General features: G+C 47.3%; 4 protein-coding genes across 7 annotated transcripts; 2 read left to right on the forward strand and 2 right to left on the reverse strand.

Moving 5' to 3' along the window:
- The first annotated feature begins 141 nt into the window (after positions 1-141).
- Positions 142-10,580, forward strand: LOC117583699 (probable Rho GTPase-activating protein CG5521). 2 transcript variants are annotated; one of them, XM_034272180.1, is made up of 8 exons: positions 142-724; positions 2,155-2,265; positions 2,935-2,952; positions 3,251-3,422; positions 3,487-4,453; positions 4,515-8,728; positions 8,790-8,986; positions 9,045-10,580. In XM_034272180.1, exons 1-8 carry the CDS (start codon positions 619-621, stop codon positions 9,302-9,304), a joined length of 6,045 nt encoding a protein of 2,014 aa, XP_034128071.1. In that variant the 5' UTR covers positions 142-618; the 3' UTR covers positions 9,305-10,580. The 2 variants fall into 2 exon arrangements, with proteins under 2 accessions (XP_034128071.1, XP_034128072.1); XM_034272181.1 differs by lacking the exon at positions 2,935-2,952.
- Positions 10,581-11,004: 424 nt separating this feature from the next.
- Positions 11,005-18,942, forward strand: LOC117583716. Of its 3 annotated transcripts, XM_034272222.1 has the most exons (6): positions 13,859-14,028; positions 14,594-14,937; positions 17,138-17,392; positions 17,453-17,626; positions 17,684-17,825; positions 17,887-18,942. In XM_034272222.1, the coding sequence occupies exons 2-6, from the start codon at positions 14,874-14,876 to the stop codon at positions 18,443-18,445; spliced, it is 1,194 nt and encodes a 397-aa protein (XP_034128113.1). In that variant the 5' UTR covers positions 13,859-14,028; positions 14,594-14,873; the 3' UTR covers positions 18,446-18,942. The 3 variants fall into 3 exon arrangements, with proteins under 3 accessions (XP_034128112.1, XP_034128113.1, XP_034128114.1); XM_034272221.1 differs by lacking the exons at positions 13,859-14,028; positions 14,594-14,937 and adding an exon at positions 11,005-11,329; XM_034272223.1 differs by lacking the exon at positions 14,594-14,937 and having other exon boundaries at positions 13,864-14,076.
- LOC117583710 (aldehyde dehydrogenase X, mitochondrial) lies at positions 18,877-21,763 on the reverse strand. The gene is made up of 6 exons (XM_034272201.1): positions 21,613-21,763; positions 20,507-20,611; positions 20,344-20,444; positions 19,716-20,287; positions 19,304-19,653; positions 18,877-19,240 (listed from the first exon to the last, which is right to left on the reverse strand). The coding sequence occupies exons 1-6, from the start codon at positions 21,646-21,648 to the stop codon at positions 18,947-18,949; spliced, it is 1,458 nt and encodes a 485-aa protein (XP_034128092.1). The 5' UTR covers positions 21,649-21,763; the 3' UTR covers positions 18,877-18,946.
- A 677-nt stretch (positions 21,764-22,440) lies between these two features.
- On the reverse strand, positions 22,441-23,357 carry LOC117583734 (leucine-rich melanocyte differentiation-associated protein). The gene is made up of 4 exons (XM_034272251.1): positions 23,208-23,357; positions 22,900-23,136; positions 22,698-22,846; positions 22,441-22,629 (listed from the first exon to the last, which is right to left on the reverse strand). The coding sequence occupies exons 1-4, from the start codon at positions 23,241-23,243 to the stop codon at positions 22,500-22,502; spliced, it is 552 nt and encodes a 183-aa protein (XP_034128142.1). The 5' UTR covers positions 23,244-23,357; the 3' UTR covers positions 22,441-22,499.
- Positions 23,358-24,061: the final 704 nt, after the last annotated feature.

A 24,061-nucleotide genomic window follows, 5' to 3' on the forward strand; every position in this document is an offset into this window, starting at 1 on the left:
TATCACTGAGAATCCTAACTAGCTGGTAATATTAAGCAGAATATCAAAATCGAGGAAATACGGTATGGTTGCGGAATATTTCAGTATATTTTCTCGACAAGCCCGCGGCCCGTATCGATATATCGATATAATATCAACAATCCCTAATACGAAAGAAAAGAAAACATTAAACTTGGAATGTGCTGTAAAATCGTCTCCGTGTGCCTGCAATTGCTACTTCGCGTCCGCCGTGTGTGTCAGTGAATAATCAAAAATGAGATAGAATCGGGAAAACCACAATAAAGAGCTACCAAAGCAGCAGAGAAAAGCCACCCAAGCACCCCCTTTACGCGGCTGGTGCTGCTGCTGGCAACGTCAGCGGGCGAGCGGGCGAGTGGTCGAGAGGGACGAGCGGGCGTTGCTAATAATTTCTCCGGGGGCGCTCCGCTGGACAAAGTGTTTTGGTTAGCGTGCGCGTATAAATAAATAGCTCTGAAAAATAGCAAATAGAAAGTGTATACCCCCACATGACTGTGCCAGTGCCTGTGCCGCGAACCTGTGCCTGCGCCCCTGCCCCTACACGAGCCTGTTGTGTGCGCAATTTTCTGCGTTGAGAAATACAGAACACAAGGTGCAAATATGTTTACCAAAAAATCGCATGCAGACGTTAAGAAGTCGACGGCCAAGCTACAGGATTGCAAAAAGGATTCAGCCTCACGCCTGCGACATCTGCGCATGATATTGGGTAAGGTCTGAGCTCCCCAGAGGCGGAGGCGGAGGCAGAGGTGGCCTCTCTGCCCACACTGTGTTGACGTTGGTTGGTTTTGCTGTTGTTCGAGTGTTAATTATTTCATAATTTATTTGCATTCATAGCAATGACAATGGTTTGAAACTGGTCGAAATGGATTGGTTTGTCCGAGTCTCTGTGAGCAGGTGGGCGTCGCTCAATCCATTTTGAGTCCGCTCAATGACGTTCTGCCCACAGACCATACGTTGGGCTGGGGGGGGCACAGCCGTAGCGTTGGCCATTTCCTGTTGGGCGCAAAAGAACACAAAGCACACAGACACACACGGTTCTCTCTCTCTCTCTCCCTCCCGTTCCACGCTTCTTTGTTTTTCCATCAGGCAACATTAATGTATGCAAAAAGCAACACACAAATGGGTCTACGATGCTCCGCTACTACGCTATGTGGCAATCATCGGGATGTGTGAAAACTTCACGTTAAATGATAAACGAACAGAGCGCGCAAAAAGCTAGAGCCCAACGGCAATGGCAACGGCATCACTCCGCTGTCGACGAGTTTCAGTTCCAAGTCGTGTACGTTAGATATGACCAATGGATGTGCTGTGCTGTGCTGTGCTGTGTGCCCTGCTTCTAGCCATTGCTTACTCCCTCCTCCTCCTCCTCCTCCTTAACTCTGACTTTGAGTGGCTTTCTTTTTGTGTCACTGAACGAACGATTTCCAACAGGTGCCGTAGCTATTGCTCTCTTGGCTTGTGTTGCCTTTGTCCCTTGGCAAATTACACGCATTACACATTCTTCCCATTGCGCTGAGCGTTTCCAATTGTTGCTGCCTATTGTTGCAATTGTTGTTGTTGTTGCCACACAGTAATCATCATCATCAGCCAGCGCGCGGCAGACATCTTCGTTTTGGCCTTCTATGAAACCGGTTTCACAGAGGTTTCTTATTTGGCTTTTACTCTTTGTTTAGCTTTCTTCTGTTTTGCAGTGTGCCTCTTGCCGATGACAGCAGCCGGCACCACTGGCACCCCACACCCCACACCCCACTCCAGCCTGCTGCCAACCCTCCCATGATTCATACCCTCTGAGCACCCATCATAACGTGTTTTTATTTTATTATTTTCGTTGTAGCTTTAGTTGTTGTTGTTGCGCATCGTCATGCGTGGTTTTCCATAGATAATTCGCTAATGTTCGCGATATTGACTGCCTGGATTGGATTTGCAGTGCCCAGTCCAACCTTCCCTCGCTTATCAGTGCGCCGGCAGGTGCTTCAGAAACTTCTGTTTTGCCCCTCTTATCGTTTACTTGTGGCGCGAACTTGCCCATAGATAAATAGAAACCTTTGATGGATTGTATTTAAGCAATATGCAATTTGTACCAAGCAATCTCTTAACAATTGCCCTCGTTCTTTTTTCACCCTCCTTCTTTTATAGATAATGTGGAGCTGGAGGAGTCCAAGTCGCTGTTCGAGACCAACTACAGTCATGTGTACTTCATACTCTACGACACCTTCATACAGGCGGAGGCGAACCTAAAGCAGAAAGGTAATTTCAACTTTAATTCTGAGTGTTCGTCGGCAGTGCTCCAAATACGGAGTGAGTTGTGTTTGATAGTGCCCCAAATATGGAGTGTTTTTTACCCTATACTATCCATGGGGTATTGAACTTTTTTGTTGTTAATGAATGAGTATTTGTTTTATGTTTAAAAAAAATATAGAAGGTGAACCTGTAGTTTGTGCCTTTTCCCCTTTGGGCACATTTGTAGCATTTCCCATAAGTGAAAGGATATTCGTTTCAATATAATTTGTAGTATCAAAAGAGTATTCAAACTTCAGCATAAGCGAATGTTTAAGGTATCTCCCCTCTCTTTTTTTGGCCCACTTAAATTTGGTTAATTTTTCTGGTATCTTTACCGACGATTTATTTTCGAGCAATTAAACAGCAAAGCAGAAAAGCAAACTGGGACGACCGTAAATGGCACTTGCACTGGGACTGTGCTTCTTATTATGTTTGGGTTTACCATTAATCTTTATGCTTAGGCCCCATTAAGTAGCCGACAACAAATGAGATTTGTGTATGCAAAAATATTCTAAATTGACTTCCATTCTTCTATTCTTTTACACCCCCCCAACAAAATATCTTTCTTTCTTCCTCTATATATATATTTTTCTCACTCTCTCTCTGTGTGTTTTTTGTCAATCCCCTAACTGGCAGAACTTCCGTTTCATATTGGTAAGTTTATGTGGTTTTTTGACACAAAATTGAATTTGCATCCTCCTCCCCCAAAGAACTTTCGTGCTTTGAATTCAGTTTTCATTATCCTCATGTGTCCATATGCCCACTCCTCTCTCTCTCTCTCCCTCTCTTTCACTCTCTGTATTTATCTATTTATCTGCACCACATGCATCTTTTATCTTCTATCTGTATGTCTCCTGTGCTTGTCCACACATTGGAATGTTTAGTTAGAAGCAACAAATGGGTTTACAGCTTTGATTTTTCATTGATTTCTAATCGAAACTTTATCACTCAGTCCACAAGGCGCATCGCGAGGAGCTCGACGGTTCACTATGGCTGCTGGAGAAGATTCTGTGCCTGCTGCCAGAGCTGTTGGCACGTCGCTGGCAGTGCCACTCACTCAGTCGCATCATGGCCAAGCTGCTGCATCTGGGCAACTCCCCAAAGCTGAGACGAGAAGGCGTCAGGTGAGTCCTGAGTCAACACAAAATGTTCAGCTCTAATCTCTGGCTTTTCTCCTCTTCTTGGCAGATATTTCCTGCTCTGGTACCAGACCCTAGGCGAGAATGCTCCCGGTTATGTGCATGCCATGTATGCGGATCTGATACCCGGCCTTATTGTCCCCCAAAAGGGCGTGCTGGGCCCCGACACGGAGTTCAGCGCCTCGGACTTTCTCACACATCCGAATATGAAGGCAGACGGTGGCATGGCCTCCGTCTTCCATGACAATGCCTTCTCCCATCCCGTGCAGAGTTCAGAGCTAATGGCACTGCTGCCGCCATCCTCCAGCGAGAAGTCCGCGCCGCCAGATCCCCGCGATGGACTCGAGGTGCTGCTCAATAGCATGGTCCACACGGCCGCGTGTCTGCGCTGGCGCGACAATCGCGCACAGAAGGATCATCGAGCGTTTGCCTTCCTGCTGCAGCGTTTCAAAGACGTCTTTTTGCCCGTCTTCTCGCCAAACTTTGATGTCACCTGCTCCATCTACAATCCCCGCCTGGATATGCCCGTGATGCGTTCCATCAACAAGAAGGACGAGGTCATGGCCTCCTGTGTGGTGGTTCTCATCAATTGGGTGTCGCGTTTCACCCACGAGCGTCTGCTCAGCCACCGTCTGGACTGCACGCTACACATCGAGGATGTGGATCATGTTCGGTTGCAGGGCTATCAGCAGGGACTGATCGTCCGGGATGTCTTCTACGTGAGTCGCGAGAACATCAACTTTGTCCACGAGGTCTACCGCCAGGCATTCCTCCTGAACTTCACTTCCAAGCCGCAGATTGAGGCTATACGCACGGCCATTGCGGTCTATAGGGACTGGATGACGGGCGAGACGCCGCCGCCGTTTCTGCTGGAGCCCAACGATGACCCGCCGCCTGCCTCGACAGCAGGTGGCACACCACGCAGCCAGCGTTTGCGCACGCCCTCGTATGTGGGCGCCATCGCGGGCTCCAAGGAGCAGTTGGTCGTGCGAGCTGGCAGGCAGAATGTGCTGCAGGTAAAGGACATACCTTTGAGAGATCTTTGAGTTCTTGCTTCATTGATTATTTCTCTTGCAGGTGTTTGTCACGAATGCTGCCAATGTGTTCCTCGTTAACACCGCCAATCTGAACATTTGTTTTCCCGCACGATCGCGCAATTATCGCTCCACGCCGCTGGAGGAGCAGACGGAGATCTGCAAGAAGGTTCTAAATGTCTATCGCACGATGGTTATGAACACGGACATGGATTCGCGTACGTGGGAGCAACTTCTGTTGGTCCTTCTGCAAGTCACCTCCGTGGTGCTGCATCAGAATCAACATCATCATGGATCGATCGGCGGCGCAGGTGCAGGCGCAGGCGGTGGCCCCAAGACGGCCACTCTGGGCGGCATCCTGGGCTCAGCCATCTTCCAGACGCTGATTGTCACGTGGATACGAGCCCACACCAAAGTGCCCGTGAATGTGCTGCTCTGGGAGAAGTTCCTCAATGTCCTGCAATCGCTGACGCATCGCGAGGAGCTCATTGTGGAGTGGAACAAAACGATACAAACGCTGACGCGTGTCTTCTCGCGCTACACCTACGGCATCAGTCTGCTCGACTTGCCACTGGATCGTGTGGCAGAGAGTCGCGCGGAGAAGCGTCGCCGCATTGGGACCGTGTGGCAGGGATCGGGTGGCAGCGGCAGCACGGCCAACGGAGGACCCGCCTCTGGCTCTGCGATTGGCAGCAGCAGCGGGCATAATCGTCAACGCGAATCGCTGGCCGAGTCGAACAGCAGTCGGTCGGATGAGGCCACGCAGGTGGCACTGCTGCCCGCGGGGCACCATCCACGGCCACATGGCCATCAGCACTCGCAATCGCAGGGCGGCACCGGGCACGGCTCGCGACCTGTGCCCCTCACACCCATGCTGAGCAGAAGCTATAGCGAGGGCAGCTTAGCGTCGGCGGCCAGAAACTCACGCATTCGCCGTCGCCGAGCAGTCACGCCCAAGCCGAAGCCTCTGCAACAGTCGCAGCAGCAGCTGCTGGGTGAGCATCGAATGCAGCAGTGCGGTGGCGGATCAGCATTGAATGCACAGGATCTACGGCGTGCCATGTCGCTCGACTCGCTGGCAGCGATACCCTCGCGAAAGGGTGGCGAAGCGGACGAGACGGATAGCTACCAGGATGGGGACAATGAGAGTGGCGCTGGGTCGAGGAGTCCATCGCCAACGGCCAGCAGCGGCATCGAAGGTGGATCCATCAAGGACGCACAACTGCACATCGATGCGAGTCTGGATGATGCCAATTCCGGCAGCTATGGCAGCGGCAGTGGCTCGGGCAGTGTCTCCGGTCGTCGCTGCATTATCCTGGGAGGCTCAGCCGAGGGCTGGCATCCGGACTCCACTTCCATCATGTGGAAGCGCATGCTGGGCGCCCTGGGCGATGTGAATCGCATACCGAAGGCGGATCTGCATGCCCAAGTGTTTATGCATTTGCTGGAGATGACGCAGAATCTGATAAAGATCAAGCAGAATCAAGGGATATCCACGGACAATCAGAGCACACCGCCGCCACCCACACTTGTGCCGCCAATCGGGATTGTCGCACCCTGGTGCTATGGCTCCCTCACCCTTGATCGATCCTTCAAGAAGGGCAAGCTGTGGGCGCTGCAGCTGCTCTGCTCGTTAGCCCTTCATGGAGCCGTGGGTCGGCAGCAGTTTCCACTGTTTTATCATGCGCTGCACCAGCTGCTGACTGGAGAGGATCGCGACCTCATCTATGCCATTCTCAAGTACTTGGAGGGACCGCGGCTGCTCAGTTTGCTGCTGCCGGGACACACGTTGCTGCTGCTCGATCTGGTGCATGCCAGCGCCATACTCCTCACCTCCCTGGAGGTCTCACGTAGCACGCCGAGGGCCGAGGTGGCAGCTTTGCTGGGTTCCCTGCTCTGCTACCCATCCTCGCTGCTGCCGCGTCCTGTGCTGCAGCCCTCGCCACAGAAATTCGAGCTGATGGAGTGCCCCGATCTGCAGGATCACATCCTCAACATCGTGCTGCGCTGTGCGCGTCGCGAGCCCTCGTCCAAAGCACGCTGCATAGCACTGTCCCAGCTGGGTCAGTGGCTGCTTCAGCGCCTCTCCCAGCCCTCAACGAACTCTGCCGCTGGCCGTGCAGCGCCCTTCCAGCAGGCAGTGCCGCATACCAAGGACATACATCCCAAAGAGTCGAAACATTTCAATCCGCGCATCAAGGAAGTGCTCCAGGTGCTGCTCCAGGCGCTCCAGTTCAAGCATCACACCATTGCCATGGTGGCCGTCGACTCGCTGAAACTCTGTGCGGAGCGGGGACGTCAACTGGCGGCGATAGAGCGTGTTCCCCAACTCATCATCACGGCGCTGTGCAAGGCGCTGGAGATCCAAAACGTTTCGAAGCCCAAGGACTCGGACAAGGTGGTGCTCACATCGCTGATGCTCTGCCTGGGGGAGTTCTGCATGGCAATACCCGCGGCCCTGATGCTGGCGCCGCTCAACGACAATGGCGACACACTGGTGCTGCAAGTGCTGCGCGTGCTGCTGCAGGTGGCATCCGGTGCACCGCGTCACGAGCGTGTGAAACTGACCGCAGACGATGACTTCGATATGCACATTGCCCACGACGATCTGCAGGGCGATGGACGACTGCCAGAGGCCACCTATCAAACATCGGAGACCATTCAGGCGTGCATTACGGCCATCCGGCTGTGCGCCAAGGCCGTGTCCATGCATCTGGTCACCCACATTGGTCACTTTCCCATGGGCATTGGCGCCTCGCGGCTTAGCTCCATGGTGGAGGAACACGATGACATTGGCGGTGCGGCTCTAGGCAACCAAGTGGACTCTCGGCGCGACTCTGTGGATCTGCCGTCGGTGGTGAGCGCCCAGAATGTGCAGCTTTTCATGCTCAACTCGGGTCTGGTGGCCAGTTTCATTGAACTCCCCACGCTAAAGCTGCCCGGAGGCGGCATCACCGCTGGGCTGGTTACCGCCGAGAAGCAGGTGCGCGTGCTCATGCGAGATCTCAATGGGAAGGCCTGTTGGGATGCCTCCATACTGTACTCGGAGCCGCGCAAGACTGAGGAGTCCACGCAGCAGCGACCAACGCCAAAGCTTCATCATCACCAGCACCAGCACCAGCAGCAGCCCCTGGACTCCATGGTGTCCTCCATGATGGGTGTGGAAATGCAGCCACCGCGTCACACGCTGCGCCATCGGCCGTCAGGAGTCTTGCCGCTGGCCAAGGACATGGCGCCGGACCTCGACCAGCTGGACGACATGTTGGCCTACATCGGGCACACCAGTCCCGAGTGTGTGGCCCCGAATGTCGCTCAGCTGAATGCCCCAACCAGCAGTGCGCTGGGCAACAACCAGGAGGCACAGGCCATCTCTGTGATCCTGAATCAGCGCCTACTCGAGCAGGAGTTTGTGATGCACACGGCCCGAGCGCATTCGCCTGCTTTGAGGCATGCTGGATCCAGCTCCTCGCTGCAGCAACACGCAGGATCATCGTCTGTGGATCAGCGATCACTGCACTCGGCCTCCGCATCGTTTGACTCGCTGCCCACACGTACGGAGATGCCCTTCCAGTATTGTCGGTTGCTCTTCTCGCACCTGGGACTTGCTGGCTGGGAGCGGCGTTCGCGAACTCACCTGTTGCAGCGGACGGAGAAGCTGATGCGAGAGCTGCGGAATGTGGATCTGCAAAAGTGTCGCGAAACGCACAAGATGGCAGTCATCTATGTGGCCGCCGGACAGGAGGATAAGGGCAGCATCCTGAGAAACACCAGCGGCAGCAGCACCTACGAGATGTTCGTGTCCGCGCTGGGCTGGGAGATCGATCTGGAGACGCACAACGGCTTCTTGGGCGGTTTGCCGCGGCAGGGCTGCGGTGCCACGGCGCCCTACTATGCCACACCCTTCCTGGAGGTTGTCTACCATGTGGCCACTAGGATGCCCTCGGATTCATCGGAGGCAATGCTGCTGAAGACGCGTCATCTGGGCAACGATGAGGTGCACATTGTGTGGAGCGAGCATCACAGGGACTACCGGCGTGACATCCTGCCAACAGAGTTCTGTGACGTTCTCATTGTCGTTTATCCGCTGAGGAATGGTCTGTTCCGGGTGACTGTCAATCGGAAGCCGGAGGTGCCTTGGTTCGGCCCGCTGGCCAACGAGAGTGTTGTCAGTGGCGCCTGCCTGGCCACGCTCATCCGTGCGACAGCCATCAATGCCAGTCGAACGAAGCGCGCAGCCCTGCCGCTCTATCAGCAATTGTGAGTATGCGGCTAAACCTTTAATGGAAGTATTCTAATGATTTTTGGTTTCTTTTTGCAGCTACGAGGAGCGCAATCGTTCGCTGGACAGCGTCTCGTCGAGGTACAAGGAGAGCACTACCTTTGAGGACTTTGCCAGTCGCATCTACAACCCAATGCCGCTGTCCACGCTGGGAATGTTAAGGGAATCGAATGCCAGCAGCTCGGCGGCGCCACTGGCCTCTGCGCTGCTCGATCATAATCGCGCTTCAGTGAAGGGTGAGCAAAGAAAAGATAATTCTAACGATAATTTGATGCCTAACTCATCTGCTTGCAGGTTGGGTACAGGCATCCATTGATTCGGGGCCCATGCTGGGCATTGCGCCATCTGCCTCGGCGGGTTCAACGGCGGCCATGGAGGCGGCGGCAGCAAGCAGCATGACATCTGCCTCGCCACGCGGTCCCCGCAAGCTGGGCGCACCGTTCAAGAGTGTCACCAAGAAGCATTCGCTGCAACAGATTGTCATTGGAGGTGGCAGCGTCAGCGGGGATACACCGCCCGAGAGTCCAACAATGCCGCAACGACGCTTTAAATAATATTTCTCGTATTCTTTCGATGCCCAATACTAACATTCCCCCCCAGCCAACCGCCCCAACAGTTCGTTCCAGGCGATGCACAATCCCACGATGCAGAGATGCCACAGTCCAGATTCCCAGAGAGTTCTGCGACAAAAGTATTTTGCGAAACACGTTTCCTCCTATGTTAATTATTGTAATTTATTTCTTTAATCGCTTTCCATTTAGTCTAACTAATCAATGTATTTAACTATTTATTTGTTTGCTGCACTCCCTTCCCCGCTCCATTTCCAAGATCACATTGTGAATTTTATTTAGTTTACTTTTTACACACATCAACGAGATATTTATCTATATATCTTTTTTACGTATTTATTGATGATTGCGCTACCACGTTACGTCCACTCAAATGATTTGAAATTATGTATTTTAACGCTGCACTCAATTATGTTCATGATGGTACGATTTTTAGAATTAATTTAATTTGATTTGATGTTAGCCTTAAGTGCAATGTTTATTGGTTTAATTTGCATTTTGTTAAGCAGCTAAACTGTTATGCAATACCTTTTATTTGATAAACATTATTGTATGTTAAATATTTTAACAAATTCAAAGAATTTGAAATTCGCACAAAATGCAAGAATAATCAAAAAAGAAATTTGAAAATCCAATATTTAGGTTTAAGTATAAGTCTCTTTGTAATGGTAACTTGCTCTGCTGCCCGTTTTAAAAGCAAACATCAACTACTAGTATTATATAACTGAGCTCTATGTATAGATATATATACCCCCCCACCCCACCACCCCCCTAGTCTTAAGCATATTCCCTCTTACTCTTTGCGAAAAAACATTGTTCAAACCCAAAAGGCCTTTTAGTTGTGTGTTTGTGTGTGTGTGTGTGTGTGCGTGGAATTGTTACATGGATGATTTATTAACAAATTGTAGAGATTACGTTGTGTACATCTTTCGCTTTGTTTCCAACGAATTGAATTGATCAAATTGATATATTTATATATATTTACAATGCATACATAACAAAATATATGTTAATTTTTTGTACACCTAAAAATGTAATTACGGGCAACTGTAAAGTGAATTGCAATGTGTTTTTTGTTGCACAAAAAATGTTTTATGAAATCTGTAGCCGAATTAACACACAATTAACATTAAGAGAATTTTTGTAAGAGCAAAAACGAGAAACGCAGAAACGATCGAAAATGGTAAAGTATGTGAAAAATGTGTAACTAACATCCAAGTAAATGGCATTATATACAACCCACATTTACAATTGCAATATACTTATGATATTTACTAATTTATTTGAGAAAACAAACGCGAGTATTTTTTCGTATAATAAATAACAAAGTGAAAACCAAAAAAAGAAAAGAGTTTAGACGCTTTAGAGTCCACTCCCTGCTGGGCCTTCCCTCAGGTGTGCTTCTGGGCCAGATGTTTTTGGAACATTTTTGTGGTAATTAAAGGACACGCAATCGCCCTGCTGACACTCATGGCGGGGTCATTGGCTTGGTATCCTTTTTTTAGGGGTGGCAATGCACCCTCATACTGCAGACTAGACACACTGGCTGGCTGCCTGGCTGGGGATCTCTCGTTCTGTTGTAACCACCGTCGGCTAGTGACGCCATCAAATTAGAATTTATTCCCCCGGTACAGAAATGCCCCTAATGGTCTGTCGCTGCTGCTTGGCTGCCGCACAGTTCTCGTCGAGCGGTCGTGTCGTGTGAACGTCTTTCCTACTGCCACTACAGCCACTTCAGTGTCGTTTCGTCGTTTTGTTTTCAAAGATAAACTCAAGTCGCGAATCGAAATGCGCAGCCAAGTTTTAGGCTTTTGCATAGCCATTTTGCTAATTGTTTGCCTCATGTAAACCAGACTATAACTAGATGTGACATTAGATGTGCCAGAGAGATCTGCCAGAGATCTCTTACCACTAGCGAGATGGGGCGCACGCCACAGAGGATACGCAGGATAGGCGACAGCCTGGAGATGCTAACGCGTGAGGCTCGTAGCGAGGTGGTGCGCTGTGAACGTAAGTGGAAAATCACACATACGCCGCCTTGAGACACGGTCGATTGCATCACCTTATGAACTGTGAACCTGCGCTCCTTGGAATGGAGCAACTTCTCTGATCGATTAGCAATCATAATTCCCCCTCAGTGTATTCTCCACTTTGTTTGTTTACGGGTATCTGCTGTCTATGCCGCTGTAATAAATTCATGAAATGTCGCACTGCCTGTAGGCCTCCATTGTGGATTTGCATAAACAGGCGACGTCATCGCCGATTACAACATTGGAGCATGGAACCTCAATTTGCATGTGTATCCACTTATAGGTGGAAGCCCTATTATGATGTGCTGTGTGTGTGTGTGTCATTCTGTTTACTTGTGAGTTGTCTGCTCCATTTGGGAAATCGCTAACAACAAATATTTGCAAATGACTGTGAAAAGTTATCTAGATTAAATAGGGGAACGTAGGGCAATATCTACATATACAATCTGGCAGTTTTAAGTGGAAGTTGGTAAATGGAATTTTCTGTTTTAAGTCCTTGAAGTGTGATAGAAATGACCACGACTACAAATTTACGAGCAGTTGTTCATTCAAATTTTGTCTATATAAATCGTTTCTATGGTGCCATGTACTATGTAAATTGTTTCGAGTCAAAACTAGACCCACCACGCCGCTACGTCTGCTTGGACTTCCCTTTGGGTCTTTTGATTTTCTGTTATTTTAATAACACATGTAGGACACATGTCCATCCACATTAAACATATATCAATGAAACTTCTTTCGTAGGAACTAACATCGGAAAAGGTTCATTGAATTGTTTACTAAACAAACATAAATATTTAATGACATTACTTTATTGTTCCCAAATGAAAATTATTCAACTTAAAATGAGCAAAAGCCTTTAAAATAATGCCCCTGTGACCGCAATGTGTCCCTGGAGGGGAGAGCAGATGAAGTTTCAACTAGATGCCTGCCAGGCACGCGATTTGTGGGATACTTTACATAGCACACAGGCGGCAAGTCCTTGGGCCTTGTGGCCGCTAATTAAGCTCACCTTGGACATGAAAAAAGCGGCGTGTTTTTTCAAGGTCATCGTCGATAATTGCGTCCATGGCAACAGCCGAAAAAGCGAAACAAAATGAATTACACGTGGGGCAGCAGGACCTGAGATGATTACTGTTTGACTAAGTGTTTAATGCGTGTTTCTATTTAAGGATAAAACCAACAAATGAGTGATATAATGTTGGCTATTTACGTATAAGTAGGGCTAATCTGTAATGTGGTTTTGTGGCAGGGGAATGCGAAAATAAATGTATAAAGTTGTGGCCTACGACCATTAGTATGGGAACCTCCATGTCTTTCAACTCGGTGATAAGCTTGTTTAGAGAGGAACAGTACAAATAATTAGCTATAGGCTGTTGATAGAGTATTTATAGAGAAGTACAGTACAAGTAGAGAACAGTTCGAAGAAATATGTATGGATCAGGAGTGGGGATATCTTGATGGTTGTTACAGTGTGGATTGAAGCAATAACAAGAGTAAGCAAAAGTACATGGAATCAAGTCCGTCTATCAGAGCTTTAAATGTACATACATACATATGTACATGTGTATAAACTATGTATATTTATTGTATTTGAACTCGGACTACGCATTATACAAAACAACGTCTGTAACTCCCACTTTTTTCTCGCAAACCACGAATAATCTAACAAAACATCAACACAAAAATGTTGTTAAATACAAAACAAGAGGTACAAAGAAACAAAAAACGAAAACAACAATAGAAATAGCAAAACAATCAGTTCCGTTCCAAACCGTTCCTCCTCTTCCCACGCATAAAAACTTCACCCCACCTACCAACCCAAAGAGGCAACGAATGCGAAAATAGCAACATCGTAGAAACCGAACCAAAACAGAAACAAGAAAGAAGCGAGACCTACAAAAAATAACATAAGTTTGTGTAAGCGGGCGGCGGGTAAGATGGGGGAGCAACTAGTTGCAAAATAGAGAAATCAAAACAAAACCGAAGACGCTCTCTTTTCCCACGAGAGAGTGCCAAAGAAACGGAGAGAGAGACAGCGTTAAAGAGAGAGAGAGGCATTTTGTTGTAGGATGCCCAAGGTGTATTAATACTGGGTGGCCTCTCTCATTGCCCCTCTCTATCTCTTTCTTGATAACGGTGGATATTTACCAATTGGGCATATTGTGTGCCATCGGCTTAGGATATGTTCTCCAACATCCCAAAAAATGACTTACAGTTTATTATTTCGTTTCGATTTCTGTTCTGATAGAATGGGAATGAATATTTGGGATTGGATTGATCCCAAATTGTTAAATAATTGCTTAAATAACGTAATACAAGGCTCTCATCTAGAAGTGTAGCCACATAAGATGCTCTAAGCTCTACCTATGCTCCACCACCACCTTAATACACCTTTTTGGCAGGCCATATACACAATCAAACATATGTATATACAAACATATATACAGTCAGCTGGAGAACGCTCCATCGCTCGTCGTTGTGTCGTTGCTGGCTTTGTCGCCGCCTCAGTGGCTGAAACATTCACGAACGGCACAGTCGGGCGGTCGCTAACGGAGTTCGCTTCAAAATTTCATTCTTTCGACGGCGTTCTCCGCTTCACGGGTTGGGGACATCGGCAATTAACGGTGTCTTTTGCTTGAAACGATTTATGCAAATCAATGAGATATCAATATCAATGTAATAATAAATAAACAAAAAAGAATGTCCACGGAATGACCTTGAACTGTGAGTGTTTGTGTGCTATGGGCGGAATTTCAAAACGAATTACGCTTTTCCCAGCCGAAATCCCCCCAATGTCCCAAAAAAACACGGACATGCCATGAGCCCCTGGGGCTAATTAGGGTAGACATTCGAGAACGAGCTCAAAAAAAATGTTAAATTCGGTTTTGCTACGCATACGTACTGTGGCATGCAAATAGAAATTGAAAATTGAAGACTTGAACCTCTGTTGGTGTGCCAAATGTAAATTGATAGCCAAAGGTGTTCCAAATCCAACAACAGGCAAACACAAACACCATTTGTCTTCTCCCACATTAATTCCAAATCAATTAATTTCAATTATTCCAATCGCTCAACGGAACAGAACAGAAAAAAACGAAAAAATTAGAGAAAAAAATAGAAAATGTTCTCTGCTGCTTGATTGAATTTGGTTTACGTTCGAAAATTTACTCGCCTGTCTGTAAAATTGTTTATTGTGTTCCTAATTAATTTCTGTGCGCTTATTTTCAATGTTTTCTGCCAGTTGGCTCCATAAATATTGCCCATTTGGACCATAAAAAATTACCATAAAACGGGCAACTGTGAGGTAAAAACTATTTTCCACTATTAGCTGGACAAAAGCCTGAACAAATCTGCACACAAAAGATGTGCTAACCATGTGAATAACGTTATAAATAAAATATAATTCAAGCAACATTTGATAAACTCTGGCATCCTACGGAAGCACCAACCACACAGCCAGAGGGAGAGAGCGAAATAATCCCCAATTCCTACATAATAAATCACATAAAAAACATGCTATAATGGAGCTGATAAAAAAGTACAAACAGGGAAAGCTCGCAACTGGCGATATACGCAATTTGAACCGTACGTTGATTCATTCACTTATTCGCTTAGATATTCATTTCCATACAAATTCTATGTATAATTTTGAACAACATTCAGTTGGCCCTTAGTCGCCCTTAGTTCTGGTCTGGCATATTTATAGTGCGGCCTTCACTGCCACAATAAGAAGGTGAAACCCAAGCTAAAATAAAACTCAAAATTATATTCCAAAACAACATTTTGAATGTCAAATCTGAAACAGCGGATGGCGGCGATTCGCCCTGGCATTGACAGACAATGTTCGAATCAATTATTGTAAGACTCAGGTTTGGGTTTGCTGTGTCCATCAGTCACGGTGGCTGCTCTGCAAGGGGCGCGTCTTTCAGCATCAATAAATAGTCCGAGTAAATTGTACGAGTAGCTGGCAAAATGTTTGGAAAATTCGCAGATGCTGCGACAGGGGAACAGTGGGGCAAAGTCAATGGGAAGGTCATGAAATCTCCATATAAATCTGCTTCTCTTTCGCTGTTTTTTGTTAGTTTTCTTACAAGCAGCTGCTAAGATTTGTTCCGATTTAACATCCCAGCGACAGCCTCGGCTGTTATTGTGTCTTCTTTTATACCCTCAATCGAAACAATCAAAAGGTGCTAAATGCTGCCCTAAAGCCTTTAGGGAAATGTGCTAATATTAACAATTTCGCACATTGCTTCCTCTTTTGCTCTGACGTTGGAACCTCCAGACCTCCTGCCCCGAATTGTTAATAAACATTCAAGTTGTTGCATCTCTTGGCCCGCTGCTAAGTGGTGGCAAAATGTTTGTTTGAGTGGGCGCCATGTGGTTACTGTTAATGGCGCTAACATATTGGCTTAAGTGCAAAACTTCCGGGACCAATTAGAGCAGCAAACAAACACTGTAAGTAGGAGAAATTCTTAACAGCTTTAGGGAATGGAAACTTCCGTACAATTTCTCGATCGTATCATCGTTTCTATCGGGCAAACAATTTAGTAATCTTTATTTATAGTTGGCTTTACAAAGCTCCTACTCTTCGCTACCAAAAACTGGCCAAAAGCGGTTAGCCTACCGCTAACGACTCACAAAACTTCGCGCTTGCCCGCACCCAGGGCCCAGCACCAGACCCAGAGCCGCAGAGATGAGGGGCGACATGATGTCATGCCACAGAGAGACAGAGAGAGAGACTGTCCCACTCTCTGGGGGATCGTGCAACGTACAGTAAATGGTTTCTGTTTGTGTGGTGTGTTGGTGTCTGTGCCCATCCGAATCCAAAATAGCAGAACACAAACCATTCCGCTTAATGCGTTCGAAGCACTTGGGGCATGAAAATTGTGGTACCATTTCGTGATCTGTATAGCTATGGTATACGAGTGGTGTATGGGCAATTGTAAAGCTCATCTGTCTGTAAAAACGTAATTGGTAATATAACATGAGACCCACTGCATGTTTTTCCGCATGTCTTGGCATCGTATATTCTCCCGCGAATCTGTTTGTTGACTCTGCAGTATTCTGTATATATACTTTGTACATATTTTCTTCTTTTGTTTAACTTGTGCGAGTATCCAGAATCATGTGAAATGAAAGCATTTGGGTGGGGAATATATTTTGCATCAATTGAAATGAATTTTATTGGCCAGCAGTCACGATATCGACGTCATCTTGAGTTTGTTCATTCGGAATGATATCATAGCCGCAGATATAACCTCACGCACACACAGAGAAACTCAGTCTAAGTTCACAGTTAACTGAATCTTACAAGCAAAACAAAAACAAAACAACAAAGCACCAAATCAATTATTTAACCCACCTGGCCGCCGCTCCAGCCGAAAAACTTGTCCCACAAAAACATAATATTTCATCTCTAACCTTCCACGCGTCGCGTATGTGTGTAACTCGCACAATATTTCATTCGTTCTATGAATTATCTATTATTAATGATCTACGCGATCAAACGGCTCCTTGAAATTTTCCAAATATAGACCTCTGCTTGAGCTGTCGTTCATTTCCAATTCAAATTTGTCAGCGGCTCTTTTGTTGTGGCAATGTGCATGAAATGCTTAGAGACAGAATTGAAAGGGGGAAAGCAAGTTGAATGAAGGGGAAAGACTGGAAAGGAAGGCTTGTCACAGCTCTTAAGAAAGGAAATCTTTGCACTCATCAATACTAATAAAGTTACATGTAAGCCTCCTCTTTTAATGAACTAATTTTCATATTTTTCCTTCCCCTACAGACACCGTGATATGCCTCATGATACTCGTTGCAATATTCTCCATTATATGGAGCATTTCGTTGCACATGATATCGGGGGATCTGTACGAGGGAATTGTCAGTGCCAAACTCATCTTTCGTGAGCGCAACTTTGATCAAATGGATAATCGCAGCAAGGAGATTCTACATCGGGATTACATCAAAGCCACCCAACAGGCCTACGGAGCTAAATATTCCGTCCAGGATGTCGCACCCGAATCGCTGCAGAGCGAGAGCCGTAAGAGATTTCAGGGGAATCCAATATAATTCCATTCTAAATGCGCATTTTCCTTTGCAGAAAGCACAAAGCCAACCTTCAAGATACCACATATCTACGAGTCGAGAGAGAACCGCCCCAGATTGGAGCGTCTCATAGCTGACAATAAGGAAGAGCAGGCCCAGACCACAACGCAGGCGCCAACGCCAAAGATTGTCTTCAATGCGGAGGCAGATCGGCAGTTCTTGGCCAGCAGTAAGCTCTCGATCATCCCACCCTTTACGTTCTTTTATAAGCATTCTCTCCCCCCAGTGGCCCTCGATGCACATGCCACATTTTGGAATGCCGGCATTGGCGCACAATTTGTCTATGCATTTCCTCTCATATCAGAGATTGTGGCCATCATCTGGACAGCCATGTGCCTGATCTTTCAGACGGGCAGCAAAAAGAATTCGTAAGTTTCTCTTTTCTGTCATTTTTGCCCTCAATTCAAACTCAATCTTAATTCTTGTCAGTGTCCTGCCCAAACCCTGGCGCATTGTGGTGCCCTCCATCATCATATTCTCCGTAATGAGCCTGGGAAGCGTTCTCTACACCATCCTCACCAACGGACACCTGAAGCAGCTGTGCGGACAACTGCGCGAGAATCTCACCGATCCCATTGCCATCAGCTGCGGGGATGCCATCGCCCTGCTGCGGCCCATTGTGCACGAGCACAATGTCTCCCATGACACTTATCTGCAGCTCTTCCGTTGCAGCTATGTGATTGGCATGGTGCTGTGGCTCATGGCCCTGCTGGTGATGGTGCTGCGGTTCATCTTTGCCGTGGACTTTCAGCTGGTGGACATCGATGAGATGTTCGAGCAGCGACCAAGCACCGATTTTCAGACTCCCATTCAGCCCGTCTACAGGGAGTTAGTGCAGCAGAGCAGTCCACAGCGTCAGCAACAGGCACAGCTGAGGCCCAGATCCGAGGAGGACTATCAGAGTGCCAGATCGCACTTGAGCGATGTGGCGCTGCCGCTGCTGGATGGACAGCCACAAGTCTCGGTTCGTGCCACCAGTTTGGCCTAAAGAGTGGGAAAAGAATTGGCAATCTCAGGTTTATAGTTATTTTTATATCAAGAAAATAATTCTTCTAATCAGAATTTAGTCTAAGTTTTAGCATTCTCCTCTAGTTGGAGGCTTTAGTGAATAGTTTTCTGATATTTTCAATGTCTTATAGCTAAGCGAACTCGTGCCTCGAAGTCAGAATCAATTTGTAGTGTAGAAAAATGTCGCTTAACTGATGAGAAATTGGGTTTGATGGCTTTTGATATTGCGAATATTTCACATACTTTTAGGCATTAAATTGCCATTTTAAAGACCTTTATTATACTTCTAATAATTATATAAATTCAACTCCATAAATCAGCAAGAGTTAAGCGACATTCGCTAGTCGGTCGTTCGACTAGAAAACCTTTAAAACGAAGCTCTAATCCAAGTGTTTTTTGTTTTATTTCAAATGCAATAATATGTCTAATTATTTATGCAAACAAAATACAAGTATACATAAACGAAACATCAATCCACTCCCTAGAGCAGCTTCATGGTAATGGTCTTGGTCTCCAGATAATTGTCCAGTCCATCCTTGCCCAGTTCGCGACCAATGCCAGAGAGCTTGTAGCCACCGAAGGGCGTCTGTGGGAGCAAAGCATCGTAGCAGTTGATCCACACGGAGCCAGCATCCACATTGTTGGCAAACTTCATGGCCTTGTTGATGTCATTGGTAATGATGGCAGCGGCCAGGCCGTACTGCACATTGTTGGCCCGATCGATGATCTCTTCGAGGCTGCTGAACTTGAAGATGGATTGAACAGGGCCAAAGATCTAAGGGCAGAAATGTAAACCCATTAGAGAATCGTTAATCAAAGAGTTTCTCTGTGTAAGCACCTCCTCTTGGGCAATCTTCATGTTATCCTGCACATCCGAGAAGACAGTGGGCTCGACGAAGTATCCCACATTGCCGATGCGCTTGCCGCCAGCCTGCAGCTTGGCGCCCTCCTTCTGGCCACTCTCAATGTAGCCCAGGACTTTGGTGAGCATCTCCTGATCGATTTGTGGACCCTGCTGCACATCCTGCTCAAAGGGATTGCCCACCTTGCGTGCCTTGGCCTTGGCAGCGGCCTTCTCCACGAACTTGTCGTAGATCTTCTCGTGAACATAGGTGCGACTGCCGGCACAACAGCTCTGACCGTGATTGCCGAACAGAGCCTCGTGTGTGGTCTCCACAGCATAGTCAACTAAGATCAGCAAATATAAGAGTTAAGGTCAGCAGAGGATGGTTAAGTCAGTCGCCACTTACTGTCTGCATCGTCGAAGACCACGACTGGACTCTTGCCGCCCAGCTCCAGGGACACCCGCTTCAGGTTGGACGTGGCTGCTGCCTGCATCACAATGCGACCAATGTCCACGGAGCCTGTGAATGCCACCTTGGCAATGTCCGGATGCTCACTGATGGCTGCGCCAGCTGTGGGTCCAAAGCCATTGATGATATTGATGACGCCCGCTGGGAAGCCCGCCTCCTTGGCCAGGGCAGCCATGTGCAGGGCGGTGAGTGGCGTTTGCTCCGCCGGCTTCATGATGATGGTGCAGCCCACGGCCAGAGCGGGTCCCCACTTCCAGGCCAGCATCAGCAGCGGATAGTTCCAGGGAATGATTTGGCCAACAACGCCCACGGGCTCCTTGCGGGTCATCGAGGTTAAACCACCGGCGGGAATGGTGTCGCCAAAGAACTTGTCGGTCCAGCCGGCATAGTACTGAAGCGTCAGGGTCGAGATTTTGACATCGGAGAGGGCCGAGGCATAGGACTTGCCATTGTCCTGGGTTTCCAGGCTGGCAAGGAACTCCTTGTCGCGCTCCATCAGTGAGCAGAGCCTGTACGGGGATAGTAATGGTTAAAGGACATTCATTCTGGGTCTGATTTCATTTACTTGTTAATCAGATTTGTGCGCTGCAGGGGACTCAACTTGCGCCAGTCCGAGTTGCGATGGAAAGCCTTCTTGGCCGCAATCACTGCCAGATCCACATCAGCCTTGAGCAGAGAAAATTCACATAAGTTTGGGTGTCAAATGGAACGGAGAAACATTGACTCACTTTGTCTCCTTCGGCCACTTTGGCAATTTCCTTGCCAGTGGCTGGATTGGATGTGGCAAAGGTCTTGCCAGAGACGGCATCCACAAACTCATTGTTGATGAAGAGCTGCAATGGGAAAGGGTATAAAAGTGGGCCATGAATGAGCAGTCATCAAAGTAGAATCAAGGATTTATATATAGTTTTGCTCAACCTCACAGTGGAACGGCTGACAATTCTCGAGGCTGTGCTTAAATCTTCCCATACTCCACCCTAGTCTGGGCAGGTATTGTGGCAATTTGTGCATCGCTATCTGTGATTATAATCTGTTGTGTGCCCCAACAAGTTGTCAGCACACTCATTGCCCCATTTCAATTTTCCCAGCGGCACGCGACATTGTTTTCAATGTAATACTTCAGTACCATCACGATTCCACTCTGTCAACTTTATGGACAAACAAAACTGTTGACACAACAAAGTAATCTCTCGTTTTGGGGTATTTGGTAGTCATTTTTAACGTTCTGGGACAGAATCACAGAGTGACTTCATATAGAACTTCGGGGTCAATGGTTTGAATCACATGAAATTAATTCAATTGAATTAAAGTCCTTATCCACTTTGTGCTCTACAAAAGATCTCTGCTCACACCACCTTACAGACATTTACTCGTAATCCCATTAGGTACATTTGGTGTCAAAGTCTCCGCCATATCAGTGTCTTCGAATAACAGCATTGGACCCCCCTAGACTTTCCGTAATGTTATCAGTATTGTTTGCCCCAGAAGACCAACCACATCATTGCATGGCAGATTTTTTTTATTGAGTGTCAAACAGCACCAGATAACGAACAGAACAGAACACCCTGTATGTTCTGTGTGGGTTTGAGTGTGTATCGCAGTCTCGCACAGAAAAACATGCGAATATATGAAAATTGCGACACAAACGAGTTCGAAACAAGTTGAATTTTTCTATTGGAAACACGATAGAGTGCGTATGGGTTATTTTCTCGTACTACTTCTTGTTTGAAGTTTGCTTTGAGGTGTGCCAGGTGCTGTTTAATCAATTGGAAAACACTTATTGCATACGAAATGCAATTGGCCACAAAGTATATTCTATTCTTTATGTACTCACTTTTGTGTACTTGGGCTTGGCGTTGGGATCGGCCATACTGCTGGATGTATCAAGATGAACTGCTGGCGGGATTCTGGAGTGAAGTGGAGCTGCCTGTCGTCTGGGGAGCTGCTGCTGACGCCAATGCTTCGAATTACTGCCAGATGCTGCTTTTATAGGCTGCTTGATACGTTTGCGAGTCTGCCTGCCATCGCTGCTATCAGCGGTTCTGTTTTCGGATTGTCATTTATCTCTATTTTTGCTGTATGCCGGCCGGCGGACACATACTCGTGCCTCGTATTATTTATTGGCACACTGCAATGAAATGAAATGCGTAGGGCATTTGGGTTTGATAAAGCAGTTTGTAAGAGATTCATGGATGACTTATGCAGGTTATTAAATTCGAGAACTTTCATCTGTTTGCACACTGAAAATCATTTTGTTTCGGAATTACTTTATTATATGTCAATGTATCCACCATATTATCGGTGGTTATATTCATCGTAGCGCATTCTAAAACACTTGCAGCTTAATCTCTCAAAGTTTTTGCGTTCTCTCCTTCGTAGCTTGCGCTTTATCGTCTAATTTCCTTTTTGCCTAGTTTCGCCGACTGGAATGTAAGCTTTCGACTGGTTGTTGTCTTGACTAAATCGAAAAGCAGTGCATGTCTTGGCTTTAGTCTTATACGCTTGGGTCTTATACAGGGTGCATAATTTCTAGCTTTCAGTTATCTCATTGATTATATTGCAAATTTAGCTTATCAACATATTAATTGGTTTATTTAATATAAATAGCAATCATTTCTGTAGGTACAAATGCACAAACTCCCAATATAACTTATCTCGATTTGCTTTTTAGTATACCAAAAATCCATATAGCAAATTCCATCAAAATAAATCCTTGTCTTGTCAAAAGCTTGTTGTTTTTATCAGCTGTTTGCCGCAGCTGTTGATGGGAAAACTCTCGTACTGATAGGTGCGTTGCACCAGACCATGATCCAGAAATTTCAGTTTGCTCAGCGACTGTGCAATGTAATTGCTGCGTGGATGGAACGAGAAGGCGTTGAACCGAAAGTGATATTCAAATAGAAGAGGGGTCAATCCTACCTGTAGTACGCGTAGTCATAGCGCAGGTAGCCGGAGAAGGGCTGAAGCTCAAGGCCATCTGGGCAAATGGGATTACCGTGGAGGCTCAGGTACTGCAGGTTGGGGAACAGTCGGCGGATCAGTCGCATTGTTGAGGGCAGGTCACTGAACTGCAAAGGAACAAAACGTGTAAGACATGATGGGAAGAAGCAAAGAATCGTACCTCATTCTTGTTCAACATGAGCACCTCCAGCTGCGGCAGGGACTGGGTCAGTGTCCGCAGTTGTGCCTCGTGCAGCCGATTGTTGTCCAGCACCAAGTGACGCAGCTGCTCGAACTCCGCCAGCCAGGACAGATCCTTCAGGCAGTTGTGGCTCAGATCTAGCAGCTCCACGTGCTCCGCATGCCGCTTGACCAGCTCCAGGGGCAGTGATCGCAGATTCTGCTGCACCAAAATGAGCTAAACGTGCGCCAGATTGTGTGTCGTACGATTTGTAATCTCTCATAGATAAACAAAAATAATTACCCTACCTGACTGTCGTTGTCTTCCAACGTTTGCATTGCCATTAGATTCCCCTATCTGCTGCGAGAGATCTTCTACTTCTGCTGTGGGGGTTGGGAGTGCGAGTCGTAGAGCTTTCGGATACCTCTTCGGCGATCGTCTGCCGCTCGAATGTGGCGAACGAGCCCCGTTTGCTCATTTGCTGCAGTTGACACGAGCGCAGAGACGAATGGCATTTGTTTTTGCGTTTTAACTTTTACTTTTTGTTTTCTCGCATACCCTGTACGATGCCGCGAGCGAAGGGAGTATGGGTTCGGAGTCTCTTTAGTAACTTGAATATAGAATGCTCTAATTTAAGCTCTAATTTGACTGACTCTTAAGTTGAGGTTCAAACTACGTAAATTTCCCTCAACGATCATCACAAGGGGTATTCCTCAATTCCATCACTGGAACTTATCAATTCTACCTACATACTCCCCGCAGTCTTTTTGTATTTGTTTTATTTTGTTTGGCTTCTGCGCAGCTGTTTGGTTGTTGCTTTTGCCGCCTCTTTCGCTGCTCGAGCTTGCTGACGGTGGAGAAAGGGGAGCAGCTGGTTGCGAAAGGGGAGCAGCAGGCTGCGGAGAAGCCCAAGTACTGATAAGCGGGCAGGCAAAGCTGACATGTAGAGGGCGCCAGGCGAGTAAGTGCACCCGGCGGCCACATCGCTGCTCGATGTCCGGCATAAAATGCTGTCAGGCATACCAAAATGTTTCGTTTTTATATGAACAAATCCTTCGACTGCGCTTTAACCACTTGGAGTGGAGTTGGTCAAGTGTTGGTGCGTGAGCGGGGGGGGAAGGGCCCGTTCGATAAGTGCTCCACAATGGCAAAGTGCGGCCAA

This window comes from Drosophila guanche, unplaced genomic scaffold (genome assembly GCF_900245975.1).
Source record: "Drosophila guanche unplaced genomic scaffold, DGUA_6, whole genome shotgun sequence".
NCBI classification, from domain to species: Eukaryota; Metazoa; Arthropoda; class Insecta; order Diptera; family Drosophilidae; genus Drosophila; species Drosophila guanche.